The sequence below is a fragment of the Vigna unguiculata genome, chromosome 6 (assembly GCF_037176805.1).
Source record: "Vigna unguiculata cultivar grain cowpea cultivar isolate G323 ecotype 2 chromosome 6, ASM3717680v1, whole genome shotgun sequence".
In the NCBI taxonomy this organism is placed as follows: Eukaryota; Viridiplantae; Streptophyta; class Magnoliopsida; order Fabales; family Fabaceae; genus Vigna; species Vigna unguiculata.
The window spans coordinates 44,063,740-44,083,638 of NC_140797.1; the positions used below are offsets into that span (position 1 = coordinate 44,063,740).

At 31.6% G+C, this 19,899-nt stretch overlaps 3 protein-coding genes across 5 annotated transcripts; 2 read left to right on the plus strand and 1 right to left on the minus strand.

Moving 5' to 3' along the window:
- The first annotated feature begins 5,326 nt into the window (after positions 1 to 5,326).
- LOC114187905 (putative E3 ubiquitin-protein ligase LUL4) lies at positions 5,327 to 9,591 on the plus strand. The gene is made up of 3 exons (XM_085675258.1): positions 5,327 to 6,065; positions 6,709 to 7,222; positions 9,304 to 9,591. Exons 1-3 carry the CDS (start codon positions 5,551 to 5,553, stop codon positions 9,415 to 9,417), a joined length of 1,143 nt encoding a protein of 380 aa, XP_085531384.1. The 5' UTR covers positions 5,327 to 5,550; the 3' UTR covers positions 9,418 to 9,591.
- Positions 9,592 to 11,960: 2,369 nt separating this feature from the next.
- GB1 (GTP-binding protein 1) lies at positions 11,961 to 15,922 on the plus strand. 3 transcript variants are annotated; one of them, XM_085675259.1, is made up of 8 exons: positions 11,961 to 12,096; positions 12,653 to 12,864; positions 12,952 to 13,092; positions 14,513 to 14,621; positions 14,756 to 14,817; positions 15,097 to 15,200; positions 15,453 to 15,582; positions 15,728 to 15,922. In XM_085675259.1, exons 2-7 carry the CDS (start codon positions 12,772 to 12,774, stop codon positions 15,556 to 15,558), a joined length of 615 nt encoding a protein of 204 aa, XP_085531385.1. In that variant the 5' UTR covers positions 11,961 to 12,096; positions 12,653 to 12,771; the 3' UTR covers positions 15,559 to 15,582; positions 15,728 to 15,922. The 3 variants fall into 3 exon arrangements, with proteins under 3 accessions (XP_085531385.1, XP_027932114.1, XP_027932112.1); XM_028076313.2 differs by having other exon boundaries at positions 15,453 to 15,562; XM_028076311.2 differs by having other exon boundaries at positions 15,453 to 15,922.
- Positions 15,923 to 16,653: 731 nt separating this feature from the next.
- Positions 16,654 to 17,481, minus strand: LOC114187908 (RING zinc finger protein). The gene has a single exon (XM_028076314.2). The coding sequence runs from the start codon at positions 17,434 to 17,436 to the stop codon at positions 16,963 to 16,965; it is 474 nt and encodes a 157-aa protein (XP_027932115.1). The 5' UTR covers positions 17,437 to 17,481; the 3' UTR covers positions 16,654 to 16,962.
- Between the last annotated feature and the right edge of the window lie 2,418 nt (positions 17,482 to 19,899).

Below are 19,899 nucleotides of genomic sequence, written 5' to 3' on the forward strand. Positions count from 1 at the left end.
TTTGGTTCATTGCGGTTCGGTTCGGTTCAATGCGGTTAGGTTCGATTCAATGTGGTTCGGTTTGGTTTAGCACAGTTCGGTTCGGTTTAGTGCGGTTAAGTTCGATCTAGTCTGGTTCGGTTCAGTCAAGTACGGTTCGGTTCAGTGCAGTTTGATTTAGTCTGATCTGGTTCGGTTCAGTCTAGTCTAATTCGGTTCGGTTTAGTGTGGTTCAGTTCAGTTCGGTTTTGTATGGTTCAGTGCGGTTCGGTTCGGTTCGGTTTAGTGTGGTTTAGTTTGGTCCAATCCGGTTCGGTTCGGCAAGTACGGTTCGGTTTGGTCTGGTTCGGTTCAATGCAGTTCTGTTTGGTTCAGTCTGGTCCGGTTTGGTTTAGTTCACTTTGTTGCATTTCGGTTCAATTCGGTTCGGTTTAATGCGGTTTGGTTCGGTTCTGTTTGGTTTGGTTTGGTTCGGTTCGGTCCAGTCTGATTCGGTTGGGTTTAGTGCGGTTCGATTCAATTCAATGTGGTTCGGTTCAATTTGGTTCAATGCGGTTCGGTTCTGTCTGATTCGATTTAGTTCGGTTTAGTTCAATTTGATTTGGTTCTGTTCAACTTTGTTCAATAAATAATATATAGTGAATTTTTAAAATAGTTGTTAAATATAAAATTAGAAAAATAAAATATGTACATAAAAGAAGTTTTTTAAAAAAATGTTGAAGACAGAAGAGGTTTTTAAGCTAATGGTTGAAAGTAAACTATTTATAAAATAATTAGTTTTTAAAATAACAATTAAGTGTAAAATTGGAATAACGAAATATGGACACAAAAGAGGGATATCCTCTTTGTATATATTGTTATTGATGAAAAAATTAGTCTAACTAAACTTAAGTATGATTATTTATATTATATTAAAGTAACAAAAAAAAACTAAACTATTTATAATAAAAATTAAATATGAAAGAAAAAATAATAATTTTTTTCATCGTCTTATAATATTTTTCTTAAATATTTAAGCTTTTACCAATTTCGGAACTCTATGTTCTCCTCTTTGACGAAATAGTTATTTTCGTGAAAGGTGAATACAAACATTTTTAAGTTTGTCCTTTGAATGTTGTTTTATTGAAAGTAGACAACTTGTTTATGTTACTATTTATACAATTGCTATATTTAATTTGGGGAAAAACATTATGTTTCAATTGTTTAAGAGGGACCTCACGATTGTGGTGTTGGTGTTGAAAAAACTTTTGGGTGTGATATTTTTTATGCACATTACAAAGCGACTATCCTTTTGCTCTATATTAATTAATTATGTAAGTGTAAAATTTTTCCTTAAATTTTCTCCTATTTTTTTGAAGGGGTTTTAAAATTCAACAAAAATAAAGAGTATTTATGTTCAATTTAATTCGGTTTAGTTCGGTTCGATTAGTTTTAGTCCGATTCGGTTCATTGCGGTTTGATTCGGTTCAGTGTGGTTTGGTTCGGTTCAGTGTGGTTTGGGCCAGTACGGTTCGGTCTGATTTGGTTCAAGTTAATGCAGTTCTATTCGGTTCGGTCTGGTCCACTTCGGTTCATTTCATTGCGATTCGGTTCAATTCAGTTCAGTTCAGTGCGATTCAGTTTGGTTCAGTGCGGTTTGGTTCGGTCCGGTTTGGTTCGATTTGGTTCAGTCCGATTCGGTTCAGTGCGGTTCGATTCGGTTCGGTCCGGTTCGGTTTACAAAACGACTATCCTTTCTCTATATTAATTAATTATGAAAGTGTAAAATTTCTCCTTAAATTTCCTCATCTTTCTTTGAAGGGGTTTTAAAATTCAGCAAAAGTAAAGAGTATTTATTTTCCATTCAGTTTAATTCAATTCGGTTCAGTTCGATTATTTTCAGTTCGGTTCGGTTCGATCCGGTTTGGTTCATTGCGGTTCGGTTCAATGCGGTTAGATTCGATTCAATGTGGTTCAGTTTGGTTTAGCGTAGTTCGGTTTGATTTAGTGCGGTTAAGTTCGATCTAGTCTGGTTCGGTTCGGTCAAGTACGGTTCGGTTCAGTGCAGTTCGATTCAGTTTGGTCTGGTTCGGTTCAGTCTAGTCTAATTCGGTTCATTTTAGTGTGGTTAAGTTCAATTCGGTTTTGTATGGTTCAGTTCGATTTGGTTCGGTTCGGTCTGATGCAATTCGGTTCGGTTCAGTTCAATTTGATTTGGTTCGGTTCAATTTCGTTCAATAAAGAATATGTAATGAATTCTAAAAATAGTTGTTAAATGTAAAATTAGAAAAATAAAATATGTACATAAGAGAAGTTTTTAAAATAACTGTTGAAGACAAAAAATAATTTTAGGCTAATGGTTAAAAGTAAACTATTTTGTAAAATAATTAATTTTTAAAATAACAATTAAGAGTAAGTTTGGAATAACAAAATATGGATACAAAAGAGGGTATCTTTTTATATATTGTTATAAATTATTATCTTTTATCACCGTTTTGATCTTGTTTTTACATAAAATAAATATAATAAAGGTAAATTTTAATTCATAAATTTAGATATTATAGTTTTAATTAAATTTTTATTAGAATTGTTGTTGTAAGCATCTAAATTTTGTATATTTCTTAGTTAAATTATTACAATTAATTGACATGACGTCATCATTTAATTTTGTAATATCAAGCATAATATTGCAAACTCTTTTAATAAAAAATAATAATTCTGTTTATCAAACCACTTTTTATTTTAATATTTAATTTCGGAAAACAAAATAATATTGTTTTTACGAAGATAATTAAGATTTCAGAAATTTATTTTCATTGTTATGCTTGTATTATTTCACTGACAGTAAAATCAAACAGCAATAACTCAAAAAATAATATAAAGATTTTATATCTCAATAGAATGAAACTTTTTTTATACAAACCCAATTACAAATGTTTATATGACTTTATTTTTTATATAGAGACATACAAGCAATGATAATCCAATGTAACAATCACATTGGACAATTAACCAACTAATTTTTTAATAAATATTTAATTAAAAATATCAAAATTTGTAAAAAGAAAATTAAAACTTAATTATGTAATTTTTTTAATTTCTTGTTAGACAGAAAACCTGTTACTAAATTAAAGATAATAATCCAAAGGAAGCATTTTCAGACCAGAAATCTATTAAAAATCCAGCGAGACTTTCCGTTTTACTGCGGAAAGATATATGAAATATTGCTCATAATTTTTTATTACAATTTTGTGATAATATTAAAGAAATGTTTTTGAAAAAATAACAAAAAATTATTTCATAGTAAAACGATATACATTATAATTTCATATTATGCGTGCCTAACTAAGGAAAAACCATATTTATTCTCATTTCTGCATGTTATTTAAAGATGTCTAACTATCATTTTCAAATATAAATTTGGTATCCAATAAATACATTTTTCTTTCAATTTAGACTAATCTACTAATTATTTTTAAATTAAATAATAATTTTTGTTTTTTTATTCTTTTTGGAAAAATTGACTAAATTAATCGAGTGACCCAGTCAACGTTGCTAGGTCAGGATTGCGTGTGCTTTTGACATGTATAAACACTGTTTTTGTATTTTTTGCAGTTTCCTCCTCTTAATGAGCCCATTTTTTATGGTGATTTTTCTATGGTAAATGACAACTTTCTGCGTCCCATTTAATTATACTTGTTAAATTTTACACATGCTCTCTTCTAATATCTAAAAGGTGATGACTTTTCCTTCACAATATTCAAAAGGTTAATAACTTGTTATATAATCATGCTTTGTATCATTTTAGACACACATTATATTTGTTTTCAATGATAACTATATTGCAATGCAATATATTTTTAATTATTAATTATTAATACTTATTCTAGATTATTAAGATTTAATTTAAAAATAAAAATTTAGGAAACAACCCTCAACGAAAAAATGACCAAACACGTTGATTGACAAACACAAAATGTTACAATTTATTACTGACATCAAATTTAAACGACTTTATCAAAATTATCCCTAAAAAATAATGAAAACTATTCATACAACTTATTTACTGTTGACTAAAATCGTAATTGCAAAGAATACACAAAATCATTAAACATATTATCAATTAACTCTTATAGTTTAATCATTTAAAATTTGAGTATTAAATATAGAATTGCATTGAAAAATATTGTTTTTGATAATAATCTACTGAATTAGATTGTTATCTGATAAAAGATATATGTGTTGTCGATAATACACAAGTATACAGTGTCATGTTAAATTAAGGGAATATATCTTTTAATGACTACTTCCGTAATTTTAAAATTAAACAATTTTATTGTTTAGAAAATTAAAATACCTATATAGATCTCAAAATGAATTTTAAATCGTGAGTTAATCCGGCTTATTATGGGTTCGAGCCGGGTTGGGTTGAAAAAAGTTTAGTTTTTGTAAATGTAAGTTGAACTCGACCCGGTTCATGAGTTCGAGTCGAGTTGAAGGTAGGTTGACCCACTCAACATACCAACTTTTTTTACAATTTTTTAATAATTATTTATTACCACTAATTATATAGGTTCACAATTTGATATCTTTAAATGTTAAAATGTTGCTCAATAATATTTGAATAGTTTGAATATTTAATTAATTTGATTGTCAAACCTTAATACTTTAATATTTAACTATAATTTTTATACTAAATTACTCAAGCAACTGTCTTATAAACAAAATTTTTTAAATTAACATGACAAAAATGTGTAGTTTTTTATTTATATTTTGTTGAATAACATGACAGAAAATGTACAATATTAACCATGTTTTTTTGGACTACATGGACAATTTATTGGAAACAATTCATCATGTATTGATGGTGAACATGATGAAAACATTGAGTTTTGATTTTGCTGTGATTGTCATCTATGTTGCTTAAAATATTATTTAAATATTTGAATACATAAAAATAAATATATAAATATTTTTTTATGTAAATTGATGAGTCAATCCACCAACCAGTGGTGGATTGAATCGGATTGTAACTCAACTCTCCATAGAATAAGTCGAATTAGATTAACTTATTTACAACCCAACTCGTGATGCACTAAGCCGAATTGACTCCTTTAAAGTCTCTAAAAATACCTCACGGTTTGAACTTAAAAAACAACTGATACACATGGATGATTATCAGTTTTTTTTTTTTCATATTATGAAAAAAAAGATTTTCCACGTAATCTTTTGAAACTATTCTTACAAAATTATTTATAAATTTTATTAATATTATATATTTTATAGCGTTTAAAAGTAAATAATGACATGTATGTATTTTTCGAGTCATTTTCCTTTGGTTATGATATTTTCCTGAGAAGACATTATTGTAAAGAAGGAGGGTGGACCTGATGAAGCAAGAGTTAGGTTAAGGATAGAATGAATGAAGCAAAGTAAAGGGAAAGAGGAAAACTACAGAAATTCGTGTAAAGAGAAAGGAGCACAAAAGAGTGCGTTCGAATCAATTTCCCGCACAACACGCATTCTTTCGATTCGGAGCTCTGTTTCATCATCATCAACTCACTGTTTCTGATTCTGAATTCAACAACTCCCATGGGTATCTCATGGAGTGGCAGAAGAAGAAACAATTACATTCAAAACCCACCGCCTCCACTCCCACCTCCCCCTTACTATTACCATCCCCAATCCAATCACCCCCCCCCTCCGCCGCCACCGCAGGGCTACTTCCTCCCTTCCGCAACCACTTACGCCCCGCACTGCAACAACTATGCCGCTCCTCCTCCGTTGGCTCCACCGTCACAGCCACCACCGCCGCAGACCCATTCCATCTCCTTCTATTACCCCAACCAGGGTGCATATCCCAACTACGCCAATACCGTCCCCAATCACCTTCACTACCAACCTTTCTACCACTCTCAGCCTAGCGCGTGGCCTGGCGCAACTCGCTCCTCTGCCTCCACTCCTCCGCCCTATGTCGATCACCAGGCCGCGAAGAAGATAAGAAATTATGTGAACGTCCACAAAGACACCCTGCGCCTCGAGGTTGACCAGGAAAACCCCGACCATCATCTCATTTCCTTCGTATTCGACGCTGTCTACGATGGCAGGTAAGGCTTTTTACTCTAGTAAGTTTTGCCACGCTATGTTATTTTATGTGGATCATCAATTTATTTAGAATTCATGTATGAATCGAGATTACGCTAAATCCGGGATGACAATACCGTATCTTTATTTATTTTTAAATCTGAAAAAAAGTTGTAAGTAATTATCTTGAAATTATAAAAAAAGGTTGTAAGATTCCTATCATCAGTAGTGGCGCTCTTCCGGTGTTACAGTGCTGGGGTGTGATGACAGAGGAACAGTAGGTTAGTGGAGACTTGGTCTTTCACAGCAAATTGTGGCCAAGCCCAATGATGGCCCATTACATAGTTCTAGTGCCTGCTGTCTCACTATCCATAAGAAACCCCGCGTTGTACCTTTGATTGATTGGGCTCACAAATTGTGGCCAAGTATCCTCTGAAAATTTTGAATCGCATTGGAAGATTTATAGAGAATAATCAATTGGTAGGAAATTTCACTTGCATTATAAATATGTTCATGGGTTAAATTTATGATTTCTTTGACACTTTGTGTAATTATATGAACTGAAGTTTGTAAGATGCGAAAATTTAGAGGTTGAGTGAATACTGCATATTTTATGAAATATTTTAGCTTTTCTAATTCTCTGCTCCTTATTATTGTGATTGGCAGCATTACTGTGTTCTACTTTGCCAAGGAAGAAGAAAAATGTAGGTTTGTTCCATTATTTCCTGATGCATTTCAGCCAGTCAGGATACCCTTTCAGAAAGGAGTTGGCCAGACATTTTCCCAGCCTTCAGGAACAGGAATTGACCTAGGCTTCTTTGAGTTGGATGATCTTTCAAAGCCCTCACCAGGAGAAGATGTCTTTCCTCTAGTAATATGTGCTGAAACAAGTTTGAAAACACCCTCGGAAGATGAAACTCCGGGTGAATCCGTGCTAGATGCATCACCTCACATGCAAATAACTCAAGGTGTCTTAGAGAAAAGTAATGGTGCGGGTCCTTTCCTGATAAAAGTAGTAAAACAGATTTTGTGGATTGATGGTGTTCGATATGAATTGAGAGAATTATATGGAATAGCAAGCTCGTCCGCAGCTGATTTTGAGGACAATGATCCCGGGAAGGAGTGTGTCATATGCCTGACTGAACCAAAGGATACGGCTGTCTTACCTTGTCGACATATGGTAAGATTTCATTTCAAATGTGCCTATATATTTGTCCGTGCGAATAATAGAAGTTATGGTTCAAATGTGCTCATATATGGAGTAGAAGTAATGGTTCAGACAGATACATATCTCTGGATAATAGCATAATTTTTATTTGCATGAGGTCGTATGTGGAAGTTAAGATATCATGGGGATAATAGTAGTTAGTTATGGTCCATTCAGATCATAGCCCTGGAAACATAACTAGTATTTGCATAAGATTGCTTATGGAAAACAGAGCTCGTTGATAGTATTTCTGATAGGAACTAATGGGTGTTCTGTGGTCCTTATATTGTTTTAGTTTTTCTTTTCTTCCTCTCCTTTCTTCCCATCCTTTTGTTTTAAAGGTTGTGATGTCATGTGATTGATCATGCATATAGTTTAAAATCGTAGATCAAAATATCAGCACCATATACTGTGGGTGAAATGACTATACAGTGTTTTATTTTCTTCCTGACTAGTAGCAATAAATGTGCTAATTGTTTGGTAGTAAAACCTTTGCAGGTAGTAGTACATCTTTTTGTGTATTTTCTTATACACTATCACTCAGTTTGGGCTACTTGTACTAGCTGTTTAATCAGCGTAGCATGGTATTATTAGAGTATAGAAACATATTAGAGTATAGAAACATATCGTTACAACTCACTAATTGTGATGAGTGGCAATCAACAGAAGATGAAGCATAACAACAGACTCCCATCATCTTCTACCCTTCCAAAGTAATCACTTCCCTGGTTAAGTTTTAGACCAACCTATTGTCAAACCTTATTGTTAGGACTTTTACAAGGTGAGAATGTCAAGTTCTACCAATTTCATAGATTTTCGTGGTAGTTAGATGAGGGGACCTTTGAAAAAGTTAGGGTGTAAAAATTAGTTTTAGGGTTAAATATGTTTTTGTCCCAAAACTATTATGAAAATTGTATTTCATCCATGTTTCAAAGTTTGTACCAATTTCCTTCTTATAATTTATAAAGGAATGTAAAAGGTCTTAGGCAACAAACCACAGCTAACACATTAGAGTCTCCTTTCCCTCCAACTCTCTCTTCATGGCAACTCTCTTTCTCCTCGCATTCGTGGAGGTCATGCAATCTGACCTTGACTTTGTCATTCGCCTTTCCCGCCATGCATCCCTCTTCCTCATCTTTCACTTCATTTCTTCTTCACGTTGTCCACCCATATGGTTCCAGAAACCCATTTTCCACCCATCATCAAGGGAGCAAAACTCACTCTCTAGATTTTAGGAAAAACTCATAAGGGAAATTGGGAAAGATAGAATCAAATTGCTGCGTTGCAGGGCATGTGAGAGAGGTTGAGGGTGACACTAAGAAAATGATTAACGACAGTAATGAATTTGAAGGAGAGACCTCGCATACCACCACTGTGCACGGCCTGCACTTAGGGCGTACGCCACCTCTACCCTCACCCTTGAACAAAGGACCTGATAACCTCCAATTGAAGTTCAGAGAGAGAGAGAGAGTTGCGATGAGAAGAAAGAGACTCTAATGTCTTTTGCTACTGAGAATTATACATTCCTTCATAAAGTATTTTATAAAGTATATGGATGAAATTGATACATACTATGGATGAAATACAATTTTCATCAATAGTTTGGATTTTACATTCCTTTAAAATGTATAGGAACGAAATTGGTACATACATTTAAACAAGGACTAAATACAATTTTCATCAATAGTTTGGATTTTACATTCCTTTAAAAAGTATAGGAACAAAATTGGTACATCCTTTTAAGCACGGACGAAATACAATTTTCATCGGTAGTAAAAACATATTTAATATATATTTTTAATTTATGCTAGAAGATTTCATTTAAGAATTTTTATCCAAATTTAACTATATAGTCATATTCTTTTTGACTTGTTTGGGCAGCCAAAAATAAGGTTTATTTAACAAGGGGTGCGTCAGCCTTTCTTCATGATCTACGTCAAGATTCCATCAATACCTAGATCCACATTTTATACCCACTCCTACCTGCATCACTTTACAGAATGTATATTTATTGTATTGATTTTTCTGATATTACTTCTGTTCTATTTTTCCAGTGTATGTGCAGTGAGTGTGCAAAAGCTCTGCGAATTCAATCCAATAAATGCCCTATATGCCGTCAGTCTATTGAGGAACTCATTGAGATCAAAGTAAACAGTAGCAATCAATGAGATTTTTTATTCTGATGCCAATAAATTCCCTTTAAGAAAATTCACGCCCTTTTTACATGTTTGCAGTCAGGTATTTGTAAATATTACATGTGATGGGAAAAATTAGATATTCAGTGATTGAATGTATGTTTTATCCCGCGTCATCTATATTGTACAGGTGATCATTTTTCCTCAGTTTGTTTTAGTGGTGTTAAAGAGATAATTTGCCTTGTGTTATACTTGAAGAGGGGGTAAATGAAATAACAATGTTTGGTCCATAATGAATTTATGTTTGAAAGTTATAACTTATTTAACTATGTATAGTGGATGGTCCATAATTTAACTTCCAAATCTTGTAATCATAAATTGAATTTTAATATAATTTTACTTTTTACTAACAAAAAGTACATTTTTTTTGAAAATTATTAAAATAAAATTTATTTTTTTATTAAAAAATAGCAGGAACAATACTTATATTATGCATCTAGCTTATGTATGGGCTTATTGGGACTTACAAAAAAGTAAAACGAAATGGGTAGGTTAAAATATATTTTAAAATTTAAGAAGAATCTTAAAAAATAAAAAGCACTTCTCACACAATTTAGCAATACATCTGTATGAAAATATTTAAGTTAAACCATAATTGAAATATAAAATAAATATTTACTGATAAGCTTATAATAAATAAATTGTATTGTAATACAAGGTTATTTTTATTTCATATATATCATTTTGATATTAAAAGATAAAAGCAATAATAATTTTTTTTAAAATTAAATTAAGTCCAAATTCCAAAAAGTTTAATTGATGAAAATTTCAAAAACCAGATTAATTAAATAATAGTTTTTAAAATTATTCTCATTAATAGTTGGTGAACATGTTTCCCAGGGCTTCTCGGACCATCTCTTTCTTCTTCTTTTTTTTTCATAAAATCTGCAATTTATAAACTAATCTTCATTAAAATTATAATAAACAAAAAAAGTAAAAGTGACTTTTGCATCTCTTTGTTTTAATATTTTTCAGATTGAAAAATATCTTGGGAAAATATTTAATTAATTTTTTTTTTACATTTTGAATTCTGTTTTAAAATGTATTTTCGATAAAAAAAAATACTAACTCGAAATGTAAAAAAAATATTCTGGAATACTCTCTTGAGACCCATCTCCACACAATGTCCTCTACCCACGACACTCTCATCCCCATATTCAATTTCTTCCTCCGATCCCCACTTTTATTCAACTTTTTTTTTTCTCTTTACCTTCATTCATTACCTCATTGAACACTTCCTCTATTTTCACATTCATGACTGACCAACACCCACAACCACGACTACCATCTTCCTCTACTCCATTCATCCTAACTTTACAACACCTCTGTCTAATTCTTTTGTTAAAAAATAATTTTTCAATTCTTTTTTCCTCCATTCTCACTCTCCAATCCTCTTCGTCTTTTTTCACTACCCACATTATACTCATAGAACTCACAACCCAACACCATTCACAAGCATAGAATCATCTAATAGTTCCAATACCTACAAGTTTCACGTAGACAAAAAAAAAACTATCTCAATAAAATAACCAAATGATTGCAAAATCGAGCATGAAGATCATGAACACACATATAACATTTTTACAATAATTACACAAGACACAGGAAGATTTAGATATTATAATGAAAAAAGTTGTAAAAGAAGTTACCAAGGAGTGGCAAAAAATTGTGCTAATGATCAATATTCAGTTAATGAATGACATAAAATTTAGTCTTTATAAAGGAGTGTCATGTTACTCGACATCCTGTATGATAGATTTCACATGTGAATTTTTCTAAAAATAATCACACTTATTACACATTTTACACATTAGGAAAATAATAACCAGATAATCATGTTTAAATCCAGTCATAATGATTAACCCTATTCTACTCCACCATTAACAAAAGAATAACAATATATAACAAAGATGACAATAACTTCAATCAAAATAAAATAATATAATTAACATCTTAACGAATTGAAATTCAAAACTAACATATATGTTCATTACTGTGCTCGGATACCTTTCTCTCTTATGAACACCAGTACAACAAAGTAAGAAATTCTCCCAAATCAATTTCACATTCTAACTTTTACTTCTTATGAATAATCCATTTCCATAAGCATTAGTTAGGATTGCATTAATTATCTTTTAACGTCAACTATACTCGTAAATCAACAATTTATTGGTGTTAATTACGACCACATCAATAAGGTTACACAGAAATATATTTACTATTTACCTTTTATAAAGACCCTAGTATAAACTAATTTGATAAGGATCTGTTTTTTAATTTTCCTATTTTTCACTAATCTAAAATATAATTTAGCTCAATAATATACTTTTCAACACACTGATCATATATTAAAATACTAGTTGTTATTAATTTTATTTTTGGGTAAAAATTAATAAATTGCTTACATATTTGATTGCTATAACTAATATAAATATTAAGTAAAAAAATTATTATAATTTTTTATTAATAAAAAATTATTTTCTTCTTTTGTTTATTCTTTTATTATTACATTTTATTTTTATCCTTACTTCTTTAGTTCTGCTGTCTGCGCGAAACACAGCTTTGCGAACCTCATCGATCACTCTTGATCCAATCCCACCGTCATCGGAAATTTCTTCTGCCACCGTCTATCGCAGCTCTTCGCCGTCGCCGGTAAATCTTTTCAACCATACAATCTCTTTTCTTTTTCTTTCTTCCTCAATTTTCGGATCTGTTTAAACTGAATCCATTCTAACGAATCACGTCCATGGGATGGTTCCGATGAAGTGTGATTTTCACAGTTTTGTACCTATCTGAGCTTTCTGGAAATTTGAGTATCATATAAATAAATAACTTAATCATGCATGTATGTGTAGGTAGGTTATGAATGAATTGATGGTAAGAGCCTAAGATCTAGTGAAGCGTAGTTCCTAAGCGTCTAATTGCAAGAGACAATGGACTTGCAATAGAGAAATTACTTAATTGAAAACAAAAAAACACATGTTTTTTTTGGCTGTGATGTTGTTAAAACAGGTTTGTGCACTGCATATTGGAATTTTCTGAGGAGTAAATAAAATTATCCCATCAATCAATCAGAAATAACTGTTTCCTTGACCCTAAAATTCAATAATTACACTCTATTTCTTTATGTAACTCTTGAAATGGAAATGTGTAATATCTGATCACAGTCGTGGTTGTTCAAGGCATCTTATTTCCTTTGCTTGCACAGGAATCCTGAATGTTGATGACATTGTGAAGTGATGATGAATAGAAGAGCTATCCAGTAACATGGCATGAACTGTATATTCTTCTACACTCGAAGGTTAATCTAGCTTAATCGTTGCAAGGATGTTTTCTTTGTTTTATGGACTATGGAAGTACCTGTTCAGCAAGATGGAGCTTCATGTACTCATTTTGGGCATTGACAAGTCTGGGAAAACGGTAAATCATCTTTCAAGTGCCATATTTTTAGTATATTTTTTAATTTTGTTATGCTGTTCTGACTTGCTGTATAAGACATAAATTTAGACTTTGCTGGAGAAGATGAAGTCAGTCTACTCAAATATCGAAGGCATTCCTCCTGATCGAATTATTCCAACTGTTGGATTGAATATTGGTCGCATGGAAGTGGCAAATAGTAAACTTGTATTTTGGGACCTGGGAGGTCAGGTATGGAAATAAATAGGCAAATTTTCTATTTAAATCCTATAAATGTGTTCTTCATATGACATGTTGGTGCTGCCAAAAAACTGATTGTTTATTATGAAATGTTGGTGCTACCGAAAAGCTGATTGTTTAAAACTCTTCCCTTCCTAAAAGTTCAATACCTAAAATTTTAACCATGTACATAGTTCCTGAAGTGTAATTTTCTTTTGCTTCTTGTTCCTGAAAAAGCTAGTTGAGCTTGATGCCAGAAACACTGGAAGATCTCTGTGTTCTCTTATATTCTCTCTACCCTTTGGAGGCTCTTCCTCTATTTATAGGGGAAACCTCTCCACCTTTGTAGGGCAGTGTTGTTTCACTCGCAAGGTTGTAATGCATTATTATCTTGAAGTTGTGTGTCACATGGAGATAGTTTTGTGATAAGCAGAACTGTTCTGGGAGTTGTCTTTGGCAGACAATTAATCGTTCGTATCCAGGTTTAGGATCTTGGTTTAGGTGTTTTCATTCAAGTACAGACATATGATGAAAACTGAGTCGCCTACCCTAGCATTGGTCATGGGTCATGTCAAATTGTTGAAAGATACCTCGGCTTCTAGCTGATGGTCTCGTACTGGACTTGCCACTTTATATTTTTTAACATGTAATTAATGAAGGAACAAGATACCATTTTTCTTTTCGAATTTCTCTTGGGGAAGGCTGTTCATTATTTTCATTGTTAGCAACTACTACTTCATTAAAGGCTATATGTTAGAACCATGACTTGAAACCATGCAATTTGTCTAAAGCTTGAGTACATTTTGTTGAATTTGGTAATGCTGAAGAATATTTTGTAATGTAAAAATTGATTTTATATGCATGGACAACTGGTTCAGCTCTTCATCTTTATTTGTAAGGGTGGGCAACAAATACCTAAACTGAGCTGAGCTATTGTAAAAGTAAACTAAACTTTGAAAATGGTTCGAAAAAATTGTTCTAAAGAGTAAACTTGTTTAGATGAATTGAGCTAACTGCATTACAGTTTGAGTAAGCTGAACCAAATTGAACTATTTTGATTTGGTTGAACTCTTATTAATGAACAACTTATCTTAAAACACATGTTCCTATTTCATAAATTAAAATTAAATTTAGTATTGAGCAAATCAAGTTTTAAAAATTAAACTAAAATGTCAATTCAAGTCAGTTTTCTTTCAAAACAATTCAGTTTCTTTAATTCATTTCAGTTTACTATCAATTTAGATCAGTTGAATGGTTTTAACAATTCTTCATAGGCTAGCAGGAATTGAATTTATCATTTCATGCAAAGCATATACTTGACCCTTTTATACTGTTTTTTTCCTGCTAGTTTTATTCCCTTTTATATCATTGTTTGTGTGTGATGGGGAGGGTGAGTGTTACATATGTAATAAGATGAGTCCCCTCTTGTCAGCCTGGTCTTCGCTCAATCTGGGAGAAATATTATGAAGAGGCACATGCTGTAATATTTGTTATTGATGCTGGTTCTCCCTCACGCTTTGAAGATGCGAAATCAGCTCTTGGTTAGTGATATTTGATTTTAGTGTTAGTTGATAACTACATAAAAACTTCTTTAAGGTTCTGGCCTGAAGTTGTGATGATACTAGATATGATGAAAACATGTGGTACACTGATGATTTAATAACTGGTTTTCCAGAAAAGGTTCTTCGGCATGAGGATCTTCAAGGAGCCCCTCTTTTGATATTAGCGAACAAGCAGGTGAGAGTGGCTATTCTGTCATCTTATATTTATATAGCATTTTGAAGCTCCCCGGTCACCTTTTTTCTGATATGCAAGTGGAAATAAAACAAATGAAAAAAAAAACTTATCCTCTTAGGCTCTGGGTGGAAATTCAGTGAGTAATATAGCTCTATTTTATTCTATCTCATCCATCATTTGAGTTTCACGATATTGTTTCCTCATTCATGTTATCCCCCTCTCTGTCCTTTGACATGTGTATCAATTATGGCTGCTGGCTTGACATTCTTGTGACTGCAGGATCTTCCTGAAGCAGTATCAGCTGAAGAGCTTGCTCGATATCTGGATTTGAAGAAGTTGGATGAAAGAGTTTACATGTTTGAAGCTGTGTCAGCATATGATGGGCAAGTAGTTGCATCAATTTTCTAATGCATAATCTAAGACTATACATTATCATTTCAATAAAGATGGAGTTATTTGAAGTATATGTTCTTGGGCGTTGTCTTCAAAGTGAAAATAACTATTAGGCATATACTGAAACACATAGACTTGTGTTTGGATCCTCGTCCATATTGTTTAGATGTTTGTCATATAAGCAATTAGTACTTGCTTCTGTGTTCATTTTAACTGAAGAGGTTTTCTTTTAAAATTTGCAGGATGGGGATTAGGGAAAGTGCAGAATGGTTGGTGGAAGTGATGGAGAGAAGCAAGAGGACTGAAATGTTAAGAGCAAGGGCAGGTGCAATGGGTCCAGGTTCCTAGAAAGGTCTTCCACAATAAACTGAAGTGATCTCTCTATTCCTTTATATAGTTTTTGTTGATCCAAATTGGATTATACATGATTAAAAGTCACTGAGCTGAAAATGTAAAAGAATAATTCGATGTTATACTAATCCAAGCCTTGAAATTTGATGTTTAATTTGTAATACAGCTGTTTCATGCTAGGCTCAGTCTCCGGTATCTCTTACAGAAATTTTTTCTACTGACATGCCTTGTATAAGCAATCTATCAAGTATTTGGCTGCGCTGGAGGATTTTCTGCTTCTGCCTCCGTGCACACTTTTGTCAACTCTATATTGTAATTTGTACGGTTCTTATTTGAATGAATTTAATTTACTTTTCTATCAGGAGCATTGTATAAACACTATTCTGCCATATAGATCCAGGTAATTTGGTGTTCCAAAGATATGCGGTTACTTAGGGTGTTGTTGTACTTCTATGGGAGGAATATGATTGGGGTGAATCAAGTATTAATTTCCATGTGATCCGAGCTATAGGAAATTATGTTAATTTTGTAGTAACTCTGGAAAAAGGTAGGACTATATAGAAACAAAGAAAAATGCAGGAAACAAAATTCTTAATAATTGAATCCTCGTTGCATCAGCTAATAACAGAGCCGCGTCTAGAGGAGTTGGAAAGATCATCACGAGTGGTCCTAAATTGGCCCGTTGGCTGTGTAGTATTTTTGTCAATTCTTATGGACACTTTTTTTTTTTAAATTTTGAACCAAATTAAACAAAAAAGAAATTGTTAGTTTGGAAGTAAAAATTGTTGAGTTATTCTATCTGAAATTTAACATGGACTAAATGACCCTGGAGTCTGCATGTAATAATTGGAGAAACAAAGTTATCTGGCAGAACCAGTAACTCAACTCCCATCTTGCTTGCTATTAACATCACCAAAATATCAGTTTGTTTGGTTGTATACTCAAAAATATTGTCCAGAGGACACAAGTACCTTCTCTGCATGTGTAGCTGCTTGTATACTCAAAAATAAAAAATAAAATGTCAAAGCTAATTTCAAAAAATCTAAGGAGCAATAATTCTAGGTGCTATACTGATACATTAACACAGCAATATGATTCAATATTATCCACTCTCAATTAATCATGTGTTATAAGTTATAACTTACAACAAATACAACACAAAGTGTAAAAGAACAACGCATTCAAAACCCTAAGCTACTGAAGACTCATGAGTGACTTCTAATATATCTTCACGAAGGTGCATACAGAAAATCTAACACGTTTTCAAATACTTAAACATGATCATGGACTACTTCATTCTGCCATTGATAACACTCAGCAAAGAAAGCAAACATGAAATTTTATTTCCTACCCATGACAAATTAAAGTAGTGATTAATGAAGCAAGAAATGACATTGAAATTCAGCAGAAATCTGGCCTAGTTGTCTTGAGAACTGAAATGCAACCTCTCTGATGATCCCTTAAGATCTTGATCTCAGAAGAATCTCTCAAATCCTCAAGGCTAATATACTGTTGTTTGACCATCCTCAAGGAATCACCCCCTTTGTCATGAATCCAAACATAAGGGTGACTGGTTTCATCATAGTAATAAAGCAAGCTCTTCAAATCATTGCCATTCTTACCAGGCATATATGCCTTGTAAATGCGTTTACTTTTCAGTCTCTTACAACACCCTGGCTTCAAAGTATGAACCTTCTTAAGTATTGATCCCACTCTTATCTGCAACTCCACTGGTCCATCACTCAAGTTCCAAATCCTTGTCCCTAACCCATAGGTTTGAGTGTGATCGTAGCAGCTGTCAAAGCATCCTCCAAGACAAAGAAGGCTTAAGCCTCTCATTTTCACCATGAGAGTTTCCAACTTCTTCTTAGTCATCTTAAGTTTCCAACCAAGAAACAACACACGGTTTTGTGCTATAGGAGCTTCATTTATATGTATACAACACATCAAAAATTAGTTCATTTCTTAACTTTTTGCTGATAAGAAGTGAACTTTAAATTTAACAATTTTGTTATAATAAATTTAATCATAGAGTTATAATATCATAATAAGACTGTAAATCTAACTTAACCTTATAAATTGATCTTGTAAGGTTGAGTTAGGTTTAAAGATAATTTATTACTGTTAAGTTTGAGTTTATTTGCAACATTTTAATAAAAAATAAAGAAAAATTACATTATCATTTAATCATAAATATATAGACATGTATTTGATAAGCGTTTTCTGCGGCTGTGATCATAGAAGAACAGGTGATTTGATTATGTTGAGACGTACACTTTAGAACCCTGAAGATGATAGAATATTGGATATCCCCTCCATGAAGAAAATGGTAGGGTCCAACAAACACCCAAATTCAACACAAGAAGACAGTGGAAAAGTTTACTTGCACTGACATAAATTTTAAAAATTTCTAGAAGATGGATTTTCCTTTGATATTCTTGGGGTAGGAAAAAGAGGGTATTTCCACCCATACAAGGCATTCATTCACAGATTCATAATGACACAGCATATGGTGCTTCATAACCTTTATCATAAGGGGTGTCCTTTATTTTAGTTGAGCTTCTAGACAAATAACCTACCCTTCTAAAGTGTTGGGACTACATGTTTTACGAAAAATTTACTTTCACTTTTTCACTTTCATTTTTTATTATTTTATGTGACTTAATATGGATCATTAAATTTTTTTTAAAAAAAATAATAATAAATTAATCAATTATACACATAAAATCAAAATCAAAGAGTAAAAGATAGAAATACAAAAATAAGAATCATAGTATTATTGTTCCTATGGGAATGACCAATTATAGATGGTGGTTTTTTCTGAAAATATATATTTGATTAAAATTGCAATGTGCATAATAATTTCTTATTTAGTGTGGAAAAAAAAAACTCAAATCTTACAAGAGATAGAAACTAAAACAAGGTATTAGATTTGAGTTTTACTTAATTTTATAAATCTGATCTATAAGGTATTATTTTGAAACAATATAAATATCACTTGTACGACAATTCTTACTGTCATCTAGCACAAACATGATATTTTTTACTTTTATTGCTTAATTAGTCATTCAACTAAAATTGTGATTTTCTTCATAGCTAATATATAAAATCGATTTAATTAACATCAAAGAGAATAAATTTAAATTGTTTTTAAAGTACAATATGGTGATAAAAGTATATCTCAAGGTCACTCAAGGATCTTTATAAGCAGTAACATCATTCAGACAATAATTTTGTATAGTTGCTTGTTTTTTATTCAGTGTACAGTTGATTGTTTTCAATATAATTTTAAAATGTTTTGTTTTTTATTCAGTGTACAGACAATAATCTCAAACAGACATTATCATATTAAAATATAGAATAAATAAGAAAAGTTTAACCAACAGACTAATCTGAAATTAATATTTTCTTTATCAAATGTGTTCACCGAGTATAATTGTTCTAGAATAAATTTTATTATACATGGAGATCTGTTTGGATTTGAATTTAACATAAACTTATTATAAGAAAACTCATTGTACAATTTTGTCATATGAATACATTTTACTTAATATTACCCAGTGATTCAATTGCAGAATTTATACCATAAGACAAAGGCTACGACAAAGGGTTTGTTTGTCTTACTCACCTTGTTTTTCCCTTTGTAACAGTTTTGTTTTTATTAGTGTTAGCATTCATCATTTGGATTTTTCTGAATCATATATTCGACTGGGCTCGTGATTTCTTTTTCTTTTTCTTTTAACTAATTTTAATAAAAAAATAAAGTATCTTAGTGATGTTTACATCAGTTAGAAAAACCTGATATATCATATGATTATTAATATCGTAAAACACTATTATATAATACAAAAGATAGTAACAATAAGTTTTTTTTTTATACCTGATATCAGAAACTATTTTAACATATTTATACACTTTCTTGTATACACTTTCTTGTGATAATTTATACCTTAAACGCGTTTATCTTGATAGTATGGATTATCCTACTCTAAAACCTTTATAATAACTTGGAACGCATATAACTTGCTATTTTTCATTCAATTTTATTTGTTTTATATTTTTATTTATTAAAATTAGAATTATGTCATTTAATTGAATTAGTTTCTCTCTTTCAATTTTTACATCTTTTTACTTCAATATACACAATTCTATATTTTAAAAGTTTTTGTTTCTATTTTATTATTTATAATATCTCCCCATTAAATAAGTGAGAAATTAGTTTGGAAATTCAATAAATACAATCAAAATCGCAAAGGGATTTGATTCCCTTCCACTTGTAACATGAATTATATATATTTCTCTTTGAATTTTAAACATTTGTTCTTCTTACTTAAATAA

Bases quoted from the DNA above. Each gene is read 5' to 3' on its own strand.
- LOC114187905 (XM_085675258.1), top strand. From the start codon at position 5,551: ATGGGTATCTCATGGAGTGGCAGAAGAAGAAACAATTACATTCAAAAC. The intron at 6,066-6,708 runs GTAAGGCTTTTT...TGTGATTGGCAG, and splicing joins GACGCTGTCTACGATGGCAG to CATTACTGTGTTCTACTTTG. The intron at 7,223-9,303 runs GTAAGATTTCAT...CTATTTTTCCAG, and splicing joins TCTTACCTTGTCGACATATG to TGTATGTGCAGTGAGTGTGC.
- GB1 (XM_028076311.2), top strand. From the start codon at position 12,772: ATGTTTTCTTTGTTTTATGGACTATGGAAGTACCTGTTCAGCAAGATG. The intron at 14,622-14,755 runs GTTAGTGATATT...CTGGTTTTCCAG, and splicing joins AGATGCGAAATCAGCTCTTG to AAAAGGTTCTTCGGCATGAG. The intron at 15,201-15,452 runs GCAAGTAGTTGC...TAAAATTTGCAG, and splicing joins GCTGTGTCAGCATATGATGG to GATGGGGATTAGGGAAAGTG.
- LOC114187908 (XM_028076314.2), bottom strand. From the start codon at position 17,436: ATGACTAAGAAGAAGTTGGAAACTCTCATGGTGAAAATGAGAGGCTTA.